The 17,082-nt window shown below is 37.7% G+C and overlaps 1 protein-coding gene across 1 annotated transcript in view; it reads left to right on the top strand.

Moving 5' to 3' along the window:
• Window positions 1-11,768, top strand: part of STAG2 (STAG2 cohesin complex component) — a 115,499-nt gene extending 103,731 nt beyond the window's left edge. The window contains exons 30-35 of the mRNA XM_083159333.1: window positions 41-246; window positions 337-526; window positions 623-736; window positions 4,809-4,935; window positions 8,922-8,999; window positions 10,002-11,768. Of these exons, the coding sequence (XP_083015459.1) occupies window positions 41-246; window positions 337-526; window positions 623-736; window positions 4,809-4,935; window positions 8,922-8,999; window positions 10,002-10,025 (739 nt within the window). The 3' untranslated portion in view covers window positions 10,026-11,768. The remainder of the gene's footprint in view (window positions 1-40; window positions 247-336; window positions 527-622; window positions 737-4,808; window positions 4,936-8,921; window positions 9,000-10,001) is intronic.
• The last annotated feature ends 5,314 nt before the right edge of the window (window positions 11,769-17,082 follow it).

The following is a 17,082-nucleotide window of genomic DNA, read 5'->3' on the forward strand; positions in this document are numbered from 1 at the left end:
TTTAATATCCATTTTCTGTTTTTTTTTTTTTTCCCTATAGATACGCGTACCTTGAGAAATTCATGACCTTTCAAATGTCTCTCCGAAGAGAAGATGTCTGGCTTCCACTCATGTCTTACAGAAATTCTTTATTAGCTGGAGGGGATGATGATACTATGTCAGTAATGAGTGGAATGAGTGGACGAGGGTCTTCAGTGAGGAGTAAAAAAACAAAACCAGCAACAGGAAAGCGGAAACTGCCAGAAGGTATTACATTAGCATGCCACTCCATTCTCCATTTTCCCCCTAATATTTTAGACTTGTGCATTTACCTATAATGATATGTTTTATTTTTAGCTGAAGAGAGTAGTAGCAGTGACAGTATGTGGCTAAACAGGGAGCAAACCATGAATACTCCAGTCATGATGCAAACACCTCAGTTAACATCCACCATCATGAGAGAACCGAAGAGATTACGGCCGGAAGAAAGTTACATGCCTGTCTACCCATTGCAGCCTGAACACCATCAACCTCCCCTTGTTTATAAGTAAGTGTTACGGTTTCTTTTATTTTTTATGTGGTGTGTTTTTTGGTGGACTATGTATAGAGAAGAAAGGTAGTAACAGAGAACATTTGTGTTCAGTACACAGGTAACGTGGATGCTTGCTCAGCGACAGCAGGAAGAAGTAGCAAGGCAGCAGCAAGAGAGAGCCGCCATGAATTATGTGAAGCTGAGGACTAATCTGCAACAAACCATGTAAGATACTAAACTTTAACTGATGTCATCAATACTTGAACTTAAAATATAAAAAATATTTATGTTCAAGCCAGATTTGAATTTTATATATAAAATGTTTTGTTCTGGTTCTTAATCTTCTGGGTGGTACATAATCTAGGAGCCATTAATAAAGTATAATGTGTTGTGGATAAGGAGAACAGCCTTCTCTTTAATCACCAGGTAGCCCAAATAAGCAACTGGGAGTGTAAATTTGAATAGAATTCTGTAGGCGTATATTAAAGGAGTAAATAGCCATATGAAGATTACCTCTTTTGGGAGTGTATACATTCACTATTTATGACATCATGAGGTGTGCTTTAAGTTCTAATTTTTTGACATTTATTCTGAATTTCTTAGTTGAAACTATCCACTATTTATAGAGCAGTGTATTCTTAAATAAACCTTTTAACTAGTTTCCCTATCATCTCACATTTTCTCAGCTCTGTGCTCAAGATGCCCTAACTGTCCATGTTTTAAGGCTATCCATGTTGGTTCGCAGATGGTATATTCTTAGGGATTGAGGTACTAAGTAAATCAAACATGTTTAAGTATGGATGTCTTAAAATCTGGACTTTTAGGGTGCCTTGAGGACTAAGTTTAGGGATCACTACTTTATCCTATCAATGCATTCATAGCTACCAAATGTCATTTATTGCTATTGTTTATACTGATCTAACAAACATTCAGTAATATGGATTTATACATGTTACATGCTATGCATGTTTTCATGCTATTTATGTTAATGGTTGTTCATGTGTAACAAAGCTGTCTTTTTAGTTTCTTGCACATGAAACTAGCAGTTTTTATCTTGCATAGTTTGTATGTGTTTTTAGAAATGTCATTCAGTTTCTGTTTAGAAATGCATTGAAATTGATTTAACAAGTTTAACATTATTTAGTTTTTTTTTTTTTTTAATTCTTGCTGGTGTCTAGTAAATAATAGATACAACTCTCTTGCTTGGTGAATTAGTCAAGAGACTCCTGATTTACCCTCCTTATTTACATTTCCCATTGAAACCTTTTGTAAAGTGTGTCTACCTAGTTTAAACTACTTCCATTGCTACAGAAAAGCTGTGAATAATTAGAGGGGTATTCAATCCTCCGCCGCTATTTCCGACAGGGCAAATGGCGGTGGGGCCCTATTCAATGCGGTGTTTACCAACAGCATTGAAGAGGGATCATGGGAGAACTAGCCCGACTTTAAAAGCTGTTGGCCCGTTCTGCCGATAACAGTCATGGATTGTCGCGATCCTGGCTGTAGATCGACAATCCACAACAGTGTTCACGGACACACCCCCTTTTCGCCAATCGGCAGGCGGGACATTGAATCACACCTGCCGATTTGCTGTCGGGCAAAACGCAAATGGGACAGGATCACGGCTGTCGGGAGCTATCGACAGCCGTGATCCAGGATTGCATACCCCTTTAGTCCATTACTTGATCCTTTAAACAGGGCACTTAGAATTCTGAAATTTACATAATTTTTCAGTCTGCAAACCTCTAGCAGTTACCGCTTTACATTCGTACAATTTCAGGTTATTCACTGAACTCTTAATTGCTTGCATGTCAACAAAAACTTGAACAATGTGGATGCTCTCAAACTTTTAACCAGCATTGTATTAGATCTAGAGAATATGTCTCGCAATAAAGCATATACAGTTAAAAAAAAAAATGCAAAATTCATAATTTTTTATCAATACTGTAGTAGATTAGCCCCAAAGTTTGATTGCTATCACTTGTGTTACATTGAAACATAGAAATTGACAGCAGATAACACTTCTTTGTCCATTTAGTGTTGAACTAGTTACTTTTTCAGTACAGGCGATGGCAATCCTACATTAAAAAGAAAGTTGAGGAATATAGAGTATTTTATCCCTCTGGGAGTGGATCATGGTGTGAGCTATGGTATATTTTCTGAATGGAAATCTGTATAATTTTAATTATCGATGGGACATCCAGGAGACCCTTAACATCTAGATAGTCGGTACTTATGTATTATCTGGGCTCCCATGTTAAATGCACCCCATTTTTTCATACCCCTACTATCCAACTACGCATGGAGTTGATTTTATATAGTGTGGCGAGCCACCGTGCCCGAAGCGTGGCGAGCGGACACGGTCTCATAAGAAAAACGGGAGCCCAGATATTACATAAGTACCAGATAGTCATCTGGCTGTGAATACTCAAACAAAGGAAATTAGTTTGCCATAAGTCATCTAGCTACAAAATATCAAAGCCATTGTGGTCTGAATCTTTGTAGAAATCTAAAGGCCCCCATACAATTAGGCCGACTTGTCCTAAGGACAAGTCGGACCCAATTCTCCTCCGAGCCACCCGCCAGCTCCCCGGGAGGCTCACATACAATTTAGGACTTGATGAGCTATTTTTAAAAAAAATTTTGCATGTTATTTATCGAATGTAAAAAAAAAAGGAGGGGGAGCTGCAGGACAATGAGGAGCAGTGTGGCGGGCGGCGACTCTCCAATGAGTGGCCAGCGGGGGGGGTGTGTGTGTGTGTGTGCCGGTTAGGAAGCAGTGCGGCTGCAGCGGTAATGAGAACAGTGGGATGGGCGGCGGTGATAATCAGTGTCCAGCGCCGCAGCGGCGGCTATTACATCTTTCAAATAATGTGTCAAATGACTCTCCGGCTTTTGATTGGCTGAGACAGAGCACTCTCAGCCAATCATTAGCCGGGCAGTGTTGTAATTGCCGCCCGCTGCACCAAGCACACTGATGATCTCCTCCACCCGCCCCACTGTTCTTATCACCGCCGTGGCTGGACTGCTTCCTCACAGGCACCCCTGCTGCACCCGCCGGCCACTCATTTAAGAGCCGCTGCTTGCCGCCCGCTGCAGGAGGTCGGACATGATCGTACATGCTGCTCGTCTGACCTCCTGATCCGGTCTGATGCGCACGGGGCCGCGCATCGGATCAGATTAAATGTCAAATGCATGCGATTTTGGGCCGATTTCACATGATTTATCAGCCCAAGTGCTGAAATCGCATGGAATCGGTCCAAAATTGGTCCAAAATCGGTCCAAAATCGGTCCAAAATTGCATAGTGTATTGGGGCCTAAAAAGGATCTGCGATTTTAAGATGTGCGCATAAATTAGCCTTGACATTTTTTGTCCTTCCTGGACAAAAGATTTCAGGCGAGCGCACATCTTTACCAAAGGTTTATCTTAAGATCCGATGTGCGTTCCTATGGATCTTTTGCTAAATCTTTAGGTGCAATTGCAAGACCAAAAGGAAGAGTGTAAATTGGAAGTGCTAAGCTCAGGATGCAAACCATAAAAGCAGAGACTGAAGATTGTGGATACCAAGAACGTGTTTCCTTCCATAAGGTTAATGTTCTGAAGCTTAGAACTAAAGAAAACTGAATGTACTCCAGCTTTAAGCCACACAGGCTTCTGCCAAAGAAACAAAAATATTTCCTAATACATACTGTAGGAGTGCGATCAAATCCAATAATTCTGACTTTGGTTGGTTAGTGAATAGCTTCAGAAAGCTCTTATGACGACATATGAAATAGTAGCTAAAATTTGCAAAATTCCATCTATGCCACTGAATTGAATCCACTGTAGTTTGGCTTGGGCAGGCTCCTAGAGAAAAACTAAAGCATAAATTAAAAGTAAAAATAAAGTGCACTTTTTTGGGGGTGCGCTTAAAGCAGTGATATGGTTTATTTGTTACTAGTCCATGCTTGGATGAATGAAAGACCTGGAATTGTTTAATTTAATGTGTATGTTCAAAGATTGATGTAACTTATTATCCAAAATGCCTGCGCCAACACTTCATTGTGCTTACTGTGATCTCAAGCCTTTCTTTTATGTCTGAGTGACTTATCTATTGCTGTACTACCCAAATCCTATGTATTATGGGCATTGTTTTGATGTCTGTAAAGTGCCTTGAGTCCTGTTGGGGAAAGTGCGCTATATAAATAAAACTTAGCATCGCTGCTTGTTTTACTATAGGTCAATATATAGTGTCTCATTGTCTAATTTGGCTTCCTTAACTATAATGCTTTCTATGATTTTTTTTTTTTTTATAAGACGGCGTAACCCAGGGCTGATGGAAGATGATGAAGAACCAATTGTTGAAGATGTAATGATGTCATCGGATGGGCGAATTGAAGATCTTAATGAAGGCATGGATTTTGACACAATGGATATAGACTTAGTAAGTAATATTGTTTTTAGATTTGTTTTAATTAACTGATTATCCGTACGCTTAAACAAAATGCTTTATGGTTTTTATCCATTTTTTTTTCCTTTTTATTATTGAAACTCCAACTTATAGAGGTTTTAATATATATTTTTTTTTTCATTTCCACCCTCTTGTCGCTTTAATATTCTAACATTGACTTTAAACTGTAGAAGTTTAGGAGTGCTTAATTTATGGAGTGGATGTTATTACATTGTTTTTATAGGAATAGTGAAATTAATCCACTGAACTTCAGTGCATTTTATATTGAAAATATAATTTATTCCATAAAACTAGGCAAAAACATGTACTCAGAGCATAAAAAACATTTGCAAAACTTACATCATATCTTGAGCAATTTGATATGGAGTGTATAGGCACACATCCAAAAAAAGTCTCATGCAAAATATACTGTAATGTATGATCCTTGTTTTACTTTTTTTTTTAGTTGCAGCAATATTGATACTCATACACAATATATTATCAAGCATAACACATTGCTGTAATTCCCAGAGGATTTCTTAACTGCATTGAGTGTCCAATTATTTTACTTTTGCAAGAAAAAGTGCTAAAAGAAAATAAAACAAATTAAAATCAAATAAACGCATGCAATACTAAATGGATGTTTAAGCTCTTTTGTGATTTTTGCAGTGTCAAGATAAGATAAACGGAAAAGTTCTCTTTGCCGTGTGTCATAAATTTAGTTTGCCGTAGTGCAGCGAAAGTGGGCTGTGTTATAAGGAAGTCATATCTGCCCCTTACTATTAATTGTAGGTCAGCAGCTTTTCTCCTCCGCACGGCTTCACTCTCAGGACACAGCCTCAGCTCCTTGCTCATCCGCGGCAGCTTCCAGTAATCCGGGTCCGTACTTCCTGTCTCCGTCTGCTTCCTTCAATGCGTTTCGAGCCTCAGCCCTTAAAAATGGATGTGGGATACTGGTTACTAGGTTATTTTTATATTAAAAGGTTTCATTAAACTTTATTTATAATTGTTTAAATACGGAACCAGCTATCTGGAAATGGAATCCTTTTTTTGCTGCAACCATGTGCTTTTATTGGTATTGCATAAAATAAAAGAAAAAAAGATAAATAAAAATGAAATTATAAATGTAAGAGTATACTTGTATATAATTCTTTTTTTTTTTTTTTTTTTAAGTGTGTCAAATTACAATTGCAGGTTTAAAATAATTTCCTATAAAAAAAAAAACTTTTTAAATCTATGTCTGTTTAATCCTAAAGGACATAGAGGCAGATTTATTAAGCTTGGAGAAGAGATAAACTGGAGATAAAGCGGAGAAAAGGTAAAAGGAGATAAAGCACCAGCCAATCAACTCCCAACTGTCTTTTTCAAACACAGCTGATTGGCTGGTGCTTTATCTCCTTTTACCTTTTCTCCGCTTTATCTCCAGTTAATCACTTTTCCAAGCTTAATGTCTTCATATGATATATCCATTTTGTTTCATTTTGTAAGAGGTTCTTTACCAAGTCTCCCCCTCTCCAATTTTTTTAGCTTTAAAAAATCCTTATTATGGTATTCACTATGGCCAGTATTCAATGCTCCCGATTCACCATTTTTTAGGCGAATCGGGCTGTTTTCACTCCTTGCGGTGAATTTTTTTCACTGAATTCACACTGATTCACCCTATTCAATGTTCACTGTTCGCCAAAAGCGAACAGTGAATTCCGGACAGTTCTCCGTTTCATGCTCGATGCTATTCGCTGGTGTATTTCAATGGGGTTTTCACTGGAATTCGCCAAGAGCGTATTCAATGCTAGGATGGTGAATTGCTTTCTCCCTGATTTTTGCCATGATTCACCATTTTGCATTCGACATCTTTTTAAGGTGAACTGGAAAGTGATCTTTTGAAATAAAGGGTTTTTTTTTGGTGTAAAAAAATCTGATATTTTTTTTTTCTGTGAAGGGGCATGCTATTTTTATTCATGTGCTTGAATCACATTAATATATATAACATTTTTATTTTATTTTAACATTTTTTATTTTATTTTTTCTTACCCTTTCACCAGCAGGGGGCCGGAGCCGCTTATTAGCTATTCATTTATTCACTTCACTCTGGTCCTGGCTTGTTAAGTGCGGGACCAGAGGAGTGGCTCCCTGCCCCTCCCGGGGGCCATCCTCTGCTGCCTGTGCCCCGAGAGCCCTCCCCCACAAATTCTGGGGCAGGTAGGGAGGCTTACATCTCGCTGCCTGCCTCTGGCTCCCTGCGGCGTTCGCCGCAGTGGTTAAAATTCGCCAGCAGGGAATAGGATGACAGGGAGGGCTGGCAGTGAATGCTGAAGCCCTCCTGAACCCTGCAAATGTGCAGCGAATGTTTAGGATTCACTGCACATGGAGAAAAAAAAAATCATTGAATACTCCCCTATGTGTTGTAAGTCCATTTTTTATATTGTATATATGTTTTGTTTGATATGGATTAAATCTTACCGCTGGTTTGGTTTAATTCATTTTTGTACTCTTACATGGCATGCAATTCAGACAATGGTAGTAACCTTTATTCTTTTCTTTAACATAAGGAGGAGGCTTGTTAAAGAATATCTTACTAATTGAAACAAACTGGATATATCATATGAAGAAACCATATCCCTCAGGATTAAACATAGACATAGATTTTAAAAATTTTTTTTTAAATTAAATTATTTTGAACCGGCAATTGTGATTTGACACACTTGAAAAAAACAAAGAATTATTTACAAGTATACTGTCATGTTTTAACTTAATTTTTATTTATCTTTTTTTTTCTTTTATTGTATGCAATACCAATAAACGCACGTGGTTGCCGCCAAAAAAGTTAACATTTATGGATAGCTGGTTCCGTTTAAAAAAAAAAAATAAAAAAAAAATTGAAGACTTTTAACATAAAAACAACATACAGTAGTAACCAGTTTCCTACATCCATGACTAAATGCTTTGGAGGAAGCAGACTAACCCGAATTACTGGAAGTTGCCGGGGACAAGCACAGAACTGAGGCCACATGCTGAGAGTGATGCCTCGCTGAGGAGAAAAGCCGTTAACCTGCCATTAATAGTAAGGGACAGATAGGACTTCCTTATCACACGGCCCACTGCCGCTGCACCACGGCAAACTAATTTTATGACACATGGCAAGAACTTTTCTGTTTACCCGGCACCGCAAAAATCACAAGAGCTTAAACATCCATTTGGTATTGCATGTTTTTATTATGTTTTATTTTCTTTTAGTGCTTTTTTTTTATCCCAAACAATATCTTTTAACCCCTTACGGAGATGCTTTGCACTGATCAGGTGCAGTAACCTTTTTTTTTACAAGATAAAAAGATTAATGTCTCCAGCACATTCGTTTTCCTTTTTTTTCCCCCGTTCTGTAATGGGGTTTGCAATCTCCCCGAAAGCCCACCAAGCAATATTATAAGCTATTTATCTATTTTTTCCCTTTTGGGCCAATATTATTTTTAATATAGCTTAGTGTTTATGCTCTACATTGTCACAGATGCACACTCCGCATGTCGGTAACTATGTCCACCTTCATGTACAGACAACATCGTTAACGATTGTGTCAGAAGATCGCAAGTGCTGCACATAAGTTTTATCGGATCTGACAGCACTTGCTGGGGGTTGCACATGATACATTGTATGCTACCGGACCACATACGATGTACTTAACCCAGGGGGTACACCTTACTACAACTAATTCTGATAAACTTGTATTGATGCTACATCTTGAAAAAGTAGTAACAATAAGAAACTCATTGCATGTGTAGACCTACATCTCCTTAAAGAACACAATACTGTTAGAAACTTGTAGCAAATATAATATAATAACAGGTGTTTGGTAAATTTATATTTTTGCAGAACTGATTTGTGCTTTCAATATATTATGTTTGACTGATATTCTTTATATTTTACATAAGGTATATAAATAAGTTGTATTTATATTGCATATCTTCACACTTACTCTCCTTTTTTAGCCTCCATCTAAAAACAGGCGAGAGAGAACAGAACTTAAACCTGATTTCTTCGATCCTGCCTCAATCATGGATGAATCTGTAAGCTTAAAATACATCATACCTGCTATTTTAAAAATAATGAAATAAAATAAACTTATTGAAGAGATGAGGTTCTGATACCCATTTGGTACTTGATCATAACTGGACAATGAAGTGGGTTAACCTTAATAAAATGTAAAATATTTGAGGTGTACTGATGATCATTGTCAATACTTTTCTGGATTACTTAAATTTTAAAATGTCCTAGTATATTTTCTATATGTAATTGTTAGCGAGATAACTCTTGTTTCTGTAGTGCAGATTTATTTTTTTAGGTTGTGACTATTACATGTTTATTTTACTGATGGCTTTGCCAAACAGAACAACGGAGTTTTAAAGTGTGCTGAAGTTTTTAGGCCTTAATATTACTGCCATTACTCTGGGGGGGAAACGCAAGGAAATGTCAGTAATCCCTGAAGATATTTGCTTAGTGTTCCTGGTTAAACAGTCATGCTTTTCAAGCCGGTGGTGTGACTTTTCATAACATATTATAGAAGACTTGAAGAATAAGGCCATTCGTGTGCATACTACTAAAATATAATCTCTAACAACAGTAGTATCGATGAGTTAAAAGGCTTCATTCAGTCATTTCCGGTTAAAATATATCGCTTTTCTGTGTAATTTCAATATGTATAACTTTTAATACAAGTATCAAATCGGTTATGTGGCTTTTGTGCCAAATTTACACAGAAAAAGAACACAAGAAAAGTTTGTTTTAATAAACCACTTCTCATTTTACATACACAACTGCATGATTCGCCATTCACCTACCATTCAAAACACTTGTAGTGCATGACAGTAGATACTTGATTGCAGCAAGTCACATTTTCATAGGTATATACTATAACTTTTTTTTTTCATTTTCCCTAATTGCTTTTATAATTTTTGCAAATTTTGACATGCATCCAAAGTTTTATTTTTTTATTTTTCCATTTCTATCTCTCTACATTTTTTTACATACTCCTAACTTCCATTTTGTGTTTTTGTTTTTTTTCTCTCTAGGTTCTTGGGGTATCAATGTTTTAATACCAGTTCATCTATCAACTCTGTGGTGAAGTTTTTTTGTAATGGAAGAGGAAGTTTTTAATGACAAATTTGTGGTAGTTACATTGAAATTCTGTACAGAATTTTTCTCTAAGGAGAGTTTGATATGCTTACCAAGATTAAGTGCATTGAGGGGCAGTTTTGAATGCCTAAAAACTATAAAGGACAAGTAAACAGTGGGGAAATAAGCTATGTTGTATTATTTTTGGAGAAAACCCTTTATTTATATATTTTAGTTTTTGCAATGCCCACAAAGATTTTCTTTTATTCCTAATTCTTATTCTACCATTCAATAGTGTTGGCTTTGTTAACACTAGGGGAACTTGGATTGTGTTACACATTTTCCATATGGTTATGTATTAGTTTCCAATATCTTCCAAAATTTGTAAAATCATTTTTTTTTTCTTTTTTAAATAAATTATGTTGTAACCAGTCTCCAAAAAGTTACAACCAGCTTTTGGGTGTTTTATTTGTATTTTTTCACTTTCAAAGGAGCCTTTTTCAGACACCTCTTCTGAAGGTTAACTGCTCAAGGGTATCCAGAGGTAACCATGCTTCCTCATTAATCACCCTTAAAGTTTGCTTGTCCTTTTAAGAAACATGTAATGTTGTGGAATTCCTTCCAGTAGTGCCACTGTATTTTGTCTCCAAATAAAGACGCTTATTGTAGTATGTTTGCAGAAAAAAATTTAAACAGAAATTATACAGCTTATTAGAGTGTGGGAATAGGGTTCTAAATTTTAAATAAAATGATATATATATATAAATTGGTGCTGATTTTATAATTGCGCAGTTTGTTTAGTTTTTTCTTACTTTTAAAATTCCAAGTTTAAAATGAGGTTTCAGAAATATATTGAAAGTTTTAACAATGTTTAAAAATAGTTGAAGCGTGAATTCTCGCTTTAAAATAATTTTTAAATTTGTATTTTATATTTGTTTTATCTATTTGTCTTTGCAAGCAGTCTTCAGGTTAAGTATACTTCCAGCAGGTTACAGTACATTTCCTCCATTTTAGTAAAAAAAAAAAACTAGGTAACTCCTAATCACTTGGCTTTATTGTAGCAAAGCTTTGTTCCTCACTTCATACTTTGTTCACAGCTAACGGTCAAAAATTGCCATCTGACATCAATCCATTTTCCCAGCTTAGGCAGCTAGACATTAACATAAATTAACTTATATTTCATGTGTATATTTTTTGTCAGTTGTCTTTCATTTTTCTAAGGTTTAAAGTCATTCCATGCCTTATGCTTGCAATACACAAACTTCTCTTGTGTAAAAAAAAAAAAATTAAAAAAAAAAAGTATGTAACAATCTTGTTTAGGCTGAGGTAGCCAAAAACCATAAGTTAACCAGAGAATTATAGAATATAATTTTTTTGAACCTCATAGTCCTAACACACAGAATATGGATACATATGACTCATGTTGCATAAAACTCGTGTCTGAAATGACTGCCTATCCTTCCTTCACACCACTGCATTTATTAGAACTGCTGAAAGGACTGTGTATATATCATTTTAAACTTGTCGATTTCTTTCTTACTCTAGACAGAGTATATCTTTGTGAAAGCAGTTCTTACAGCTTTGTTTTCAACCAGCTAAAATGTTTTATATATTTACCTAACCTGTTGTCCTCCACATTCTATTGTCCTCTGTACTGTTTTCTGATTTGTATTTATGTCTTGAGACAGTAACTTTTTGAATAAAATAAAACCTACAGTATATAATTGTTTTTCTATTTAATTTTGTATGATTTAAATGCTTGGGTTGTTGGCTTTAAAAACACAAATTAACCATTTATGTTGGTTTGTCGATGTCTGTCTATTTTCATGAAGTTTTCACATTTCTACAAAATAAGTAAAGGAGGCTCCAATGATGCAGGTGCCCTCTAGTACTGATTATCCCACAGACAAGTCGTGCAAGAAGAAGGAAGTTGCGAAGGTTTTAAACTAATGTTTCAAAGTTAATGCGGTTATTCAGGGTTTTTAAAAATTAAATATGCTGTATGCCCTTCCCAATCCATTGCTGGATTACTTGAGATTAAAACATAATGCACTATGAAGAAATTACATTATGCACCTGATGACTGTTATATGAACCTGAAGTGGGACACCTAGTTTTACTTTGATTGCGTAGTTATAAATATTAAACTTGTTTCATTGTTTTACAGTGTTTTTCCCCACAATCTTTTCTTTTGTTGTTTTTTTTTTTTGTCATTTTATAACTGAGGGTGAGTGCTTTATAACTTTTACAAATAGGATTTTCCATAATTAGCTTTTCCGACTGCTTTAGTTTATGTTAGTGTTTGTTCATCTATTTTTGAGAAAGTTGAAAACAACATAAATCTGCAAATCTGTTGCTTTTTACTCCCTATTTACAGCATTATTTGATGCATGTATGTTTTGAACCATACATGCTTCTAGAAGATAGTCACCATGTCAACAGATATAATCGACCATTGTTTGAAATTTTTGAAGTGTCAACAAGACATGCCAATGCTAAATGTCAACCATCTGTAGATTAACATTATGGTCATGCTGTAGAGGGAATCCGATGCCACTGGCGAACACTGAAAGACTGCTAGATCTGAACAGAAGTTATTGACCACTGTTTTGTTGACATTTTGCCAGTATTAACATAGTCAATGTTTCCCCATTCGTATGTCGAGCAAGCACACTGGACCTGCTTTTAGATGAGGTTAACAGTTTCATAGCATTCTGTGGCGATTGTGTGCCCAGGAACCACATTTTTTAAATTGGGCCCAGGGCTCTTCCTACATATCTGATATTTTTATGCTTTGTAAAATATTAGAACATTTATGTAACGAGAATGGAACCATGTTTTTTTTTTTTTTTGTACAAATGTTTAGCTGTTTGCTGGGATTATTTGCATGTATATAATAATGAAGGGTATTTTGTTCCATCTCCGTTGTGTAGTGAAAACAAGGGTCTCCCCTATCCAGTGGCTACTATGGCAGTCAAGAGGACAGAACAAGTGGTATGTATAGTGAAAAAGGATGGTACAGGGCATTAGAGAATGGGCTGAAGTGACCCAGCTTATGCCAGGTCTATATTACCTGACCCATATTTTTAAGATAGATAGATATAGATATTTATTTATTAGTGGTTTGTATAAGATCTTCTTGTTGCTACAACTATAATCTGACTGAAATTCAATACATTACTGTAGAAACTTGGACCTTTTTTAATGCCAAACTTTTGAAGTTTTTTTTAACTATGCAATGTAATCGCTGCTATGCTATAAAAACAGATCACTTCAAACCAGTGAATTTTGTAATGATCTATTACTAGGTAGGTTCGATCAACAACACTACTAACAGCTGCAATATTCTGCTGTAGTGATCTGAATATATTTACCTAGTATATCTAGCCTATTTAACATATTTCTGTACTTATTTCCACTGGACTACAAATTTTCTTCAGTTTTTCATGAAGTTAAAAGAAAAACAACCTCCATATCATATTAATCAACCTCTCCTAATAGTATAGCCTGGTGCAGTATTGTAATAGAGCATTGTGAACCTATGTAGCTACCATTAAACATTTATGTTACGTCTGGTGTTATGTTTGGTTATACAAATCTTTTCATATCAATAGTGTGTTTTTTAACCTTTGTAAATATCCTCCTGAGGGCTGTTTCACACAGTACGGTTCCTGCCGCACGGTGAAATCCCGTACGGTCAGGGAGCCGCGCCGCACTCAGAATTTTATAATGGCAGGGATGGCCACAGCCCGGCAGCCGTCCCTTCCAGTGGGGGGATCCGGCTGCAGCCGTGCGGCCGGGCCGTGGCCGTCCCGTGTGAATGGACACAATAGTGTCCATTCACAACTGCTGAGTGCGGCACGGCTCCCTGGCCGTACGGGATTTCACCGTGCGGCAGGAACCGTACTGTGTGAAACAGCCCTCAGGTTCTACTTTAGTGTGATGTGATAAACACAATAAAGGCCCATACACACTGGGTGACTTCATCCCCGTGCTGATCAATGTAGTTTAGCACAGATTGCTCAGAACACATTGCCGGTATGCACATGCTATGCACCAGCACTGTGTGCTGACCAGTGTTCTCTGAGAACAGTTGTGATCCATCGTTCTGAGGCATACACATGGAGCGATCTGTGTTTTATTTTCCTAAACAGATCTTCTAAGTGATCTTGACAGATCACTTATAACTAGGACTAAAATATCCTTGTGTTTGGGCCTTAGGAGTCTTTTGAGGTGCTCAAAAAAAGCAATACTGACCGTTTTTTACTGAATAGTGTTTAATTAAGAAAGTGTGTGTAGCTGGGTCTCCCCTGCCTGCAAAATAGGCTCTGGTGCTGGTAGAGGTTATGCAATACATTTTAGCACCTACATTTTACACTGATGTAACAGAAGTCAATGGGAAATGTGCCTAGTGTTGCACAGTATCTAGTCTGGCAAAGTGCAGCAAGTCAACATGACATTGAATGTCACATGTGGATGGAAATGTTGACCGACGCTGTCTGAAATAGCTTCCCAAAGCGAAATGATTTTTTATGGTTTCAGGATCTTTGGTGCACATGGATCTCTTCATCACATCCCATAAATGCTCGATTGGGTTTATTTCGGGCAGATGTGGCCACTCTCCAGAATGCTTCTTGAACCAGTCCTGAAGAACTTGGAACCCATGACACAGTGCATTATCCTGTTTGGAATATTCCATCATTGTGGGGTGGAGTACATGAAATATATGAAGTCTGTAAAGGGTTGCAAATATACACCAAGCAATGCAAAGTAGCAATTACATATTGACGATGTGATGTGTTAAAGCCAGACCCAAACCATGTCATGTGAACACACCACCACAGTACCATGTTGACAACTGGGGCCCGTGGCCAGATGAGGTCAGCACCACTCTTGATGCCTACCAACAGCATGCATATCTGAGTCACATCATCCATGCATCGTAGGAAAGAAGCAGGTGCTAAGATGCTGCCCAGCATCCTGAAATCCCAGCATTTTTGGGGCCAAATACCGGGATCCCATCGATCCTGGATTGGCCACCCTAATTGTTACCATGTTTCTAATCAATCACATTAGAAATTGTGACTACAACCATTACACATACATAATCTTACCATAGTCTTGTATTTTTAGCAAGCATTACAAAACCACACGCTTGCTTAATTTTATTTAAGCTATTTTATTCAAACCTTTATCATTGTTAATTACAATAATTACTTCATAATCTAGTTTTTATAATGGATGGGTATACGGTACACAGAAAATATATTAAAAGCTAAGTAGCATTGGCTTTCTTTATACCTTCACAGGCAAGACCTTATACAAATGATCAATATATTTATTGTCCTGTTTTAAAGACATCACAGATTATATGCTATTGAGACTTAACCTCAAGGGGCCTACGCATTTTCTAAGCGATCTCCATAGATAATGCCCCTACATTGCTGCATCGATATTGACCGGCGTTTAATATCCAGGAAGCTGGATAAATCAAGACAGCTTAGAAAATACCCCTACAACGCTCCGTGTGTAGGGGCAACGCAATAGCTAATCGCTCAGCAGACCACGCTGGCACATTGCTGTGTCCTGAGTGGGCTTGCTGAGCGATGCTATGTTTGGCAGTGTCGCTACATGTGTAGGCCCCTTCAGGTCTTGTAAACCTCAGCTGGGTCCAAGCCAAGTTAATTGGATTCATGTCTGGTGACCTGAAATTTATATGAAATGTGACACTCATTAGGCAGCAGCACATGTAATAATGTATTGTTCAGAATTACTGTGCTAAAAAAATAGGTGTAAGCATTTTTTTTACTGTCTGTTTATGTAAGTTGTACAACAAACCTATAAATAACTTCATAATACCTTCTAAAACTAATAATGACCCACAACCTAATTCAACAGGGCTTTCCATCCATAGCCTTTCAGTGGATGCATTTTATGCAGTTCTACGGAGACATGGGCACATTATTAGAATTACATCCTGGCAAACCTCTCAGATGCAACGGAAGATTTTATCTGTGAAAATTACCACTTTAAATGGTGAAATCCACTCTCAATACACTGACATATGTGTGCAGTCTTTTCCTTATTAATAAGCCTTATTTATTCTGTCAAAAGGCAATATTTCACCTTCATCCACTAGGTGTCACTGGAGTTACACTGGAAAATAGAAGGCGACCACAGGGAGCATGGGCACTTTAACTATAAAATTAGTGTGGCCAACTTCTCCCCTTCTACTTCCCCTCTCAGGCAGTCTTAGATTGTGCCCGCAAGGGAGCAGGTCACACTTGTGCTCACTCCTGGGCATTTTGATAATATAGATAAAGCAGCAAGTTTTTTTTTTCAATGAGGACAGGCAGATAGTTGCTGCTACTATCTGCCTGCTACGTGGGAAGCCTGCTGGAGGTAGCCGGCTGCTGCTGTGATTTGCGCCAGGCTCCCTGGCTGCAGAGACCACCGTCTCTGGAAATGGATTGGGCGCCGCTCACCGAGGCATGCGCCGCGATACTCCCCCAGCCACACCGCTGTTAGCAGTGGAGGTCAGGGCACTTAAGATGGCTAAAGCAGAGGATTTATTTAAATCTGTCGCCATGGAGAAGGAGCGGGTGGTGAAGTTACCACGCGGTGCTCCCAGCAGCCCCGGCTATCCCCAGCGTTACGGGGTGCAGGCGGTGGCCATTTTCTTTGTACTTGGCGCCGCTGGACACCCTGCTGGAGGCTCTGTGTTACACTTGCACGCTCTACCAAGGCTGCATGTTACAACATCCCTGCTCTCCTGGTGACCGTCTTGCTACAGCTCTACCCGGTCTGTGAGGTACAGTGGGGGTTTAGTGCTAGGTAAAGACAGTTGGGCTGTGTTAAACATTAGAGCTATATATCGCTCCCTGTGTATATATAGATATATAAACAGCAGGTTTACCGGTGGCACTCGTGAAAATAACGACAGGACACCTCAGCCTGATTGCCAACGTTTCAATGCTACTGCATTTTCCTCAGGGCATTACACAAAAATAAAACATAACACTCACCATTTATGTGCTC

Source organism: Crinia signifera, chromosome 9 (assembly GCF_055691185.1).
Source record: "Crinia signifera chromosome 9, ASM5569118v1, whole genome shotgun sequence".
Lineage (NCBI taxonomy): Eukaryota > Metazoa > Chordata > Amphibia > Anura > Myobatrachidae > Crinia > Crinia signifera.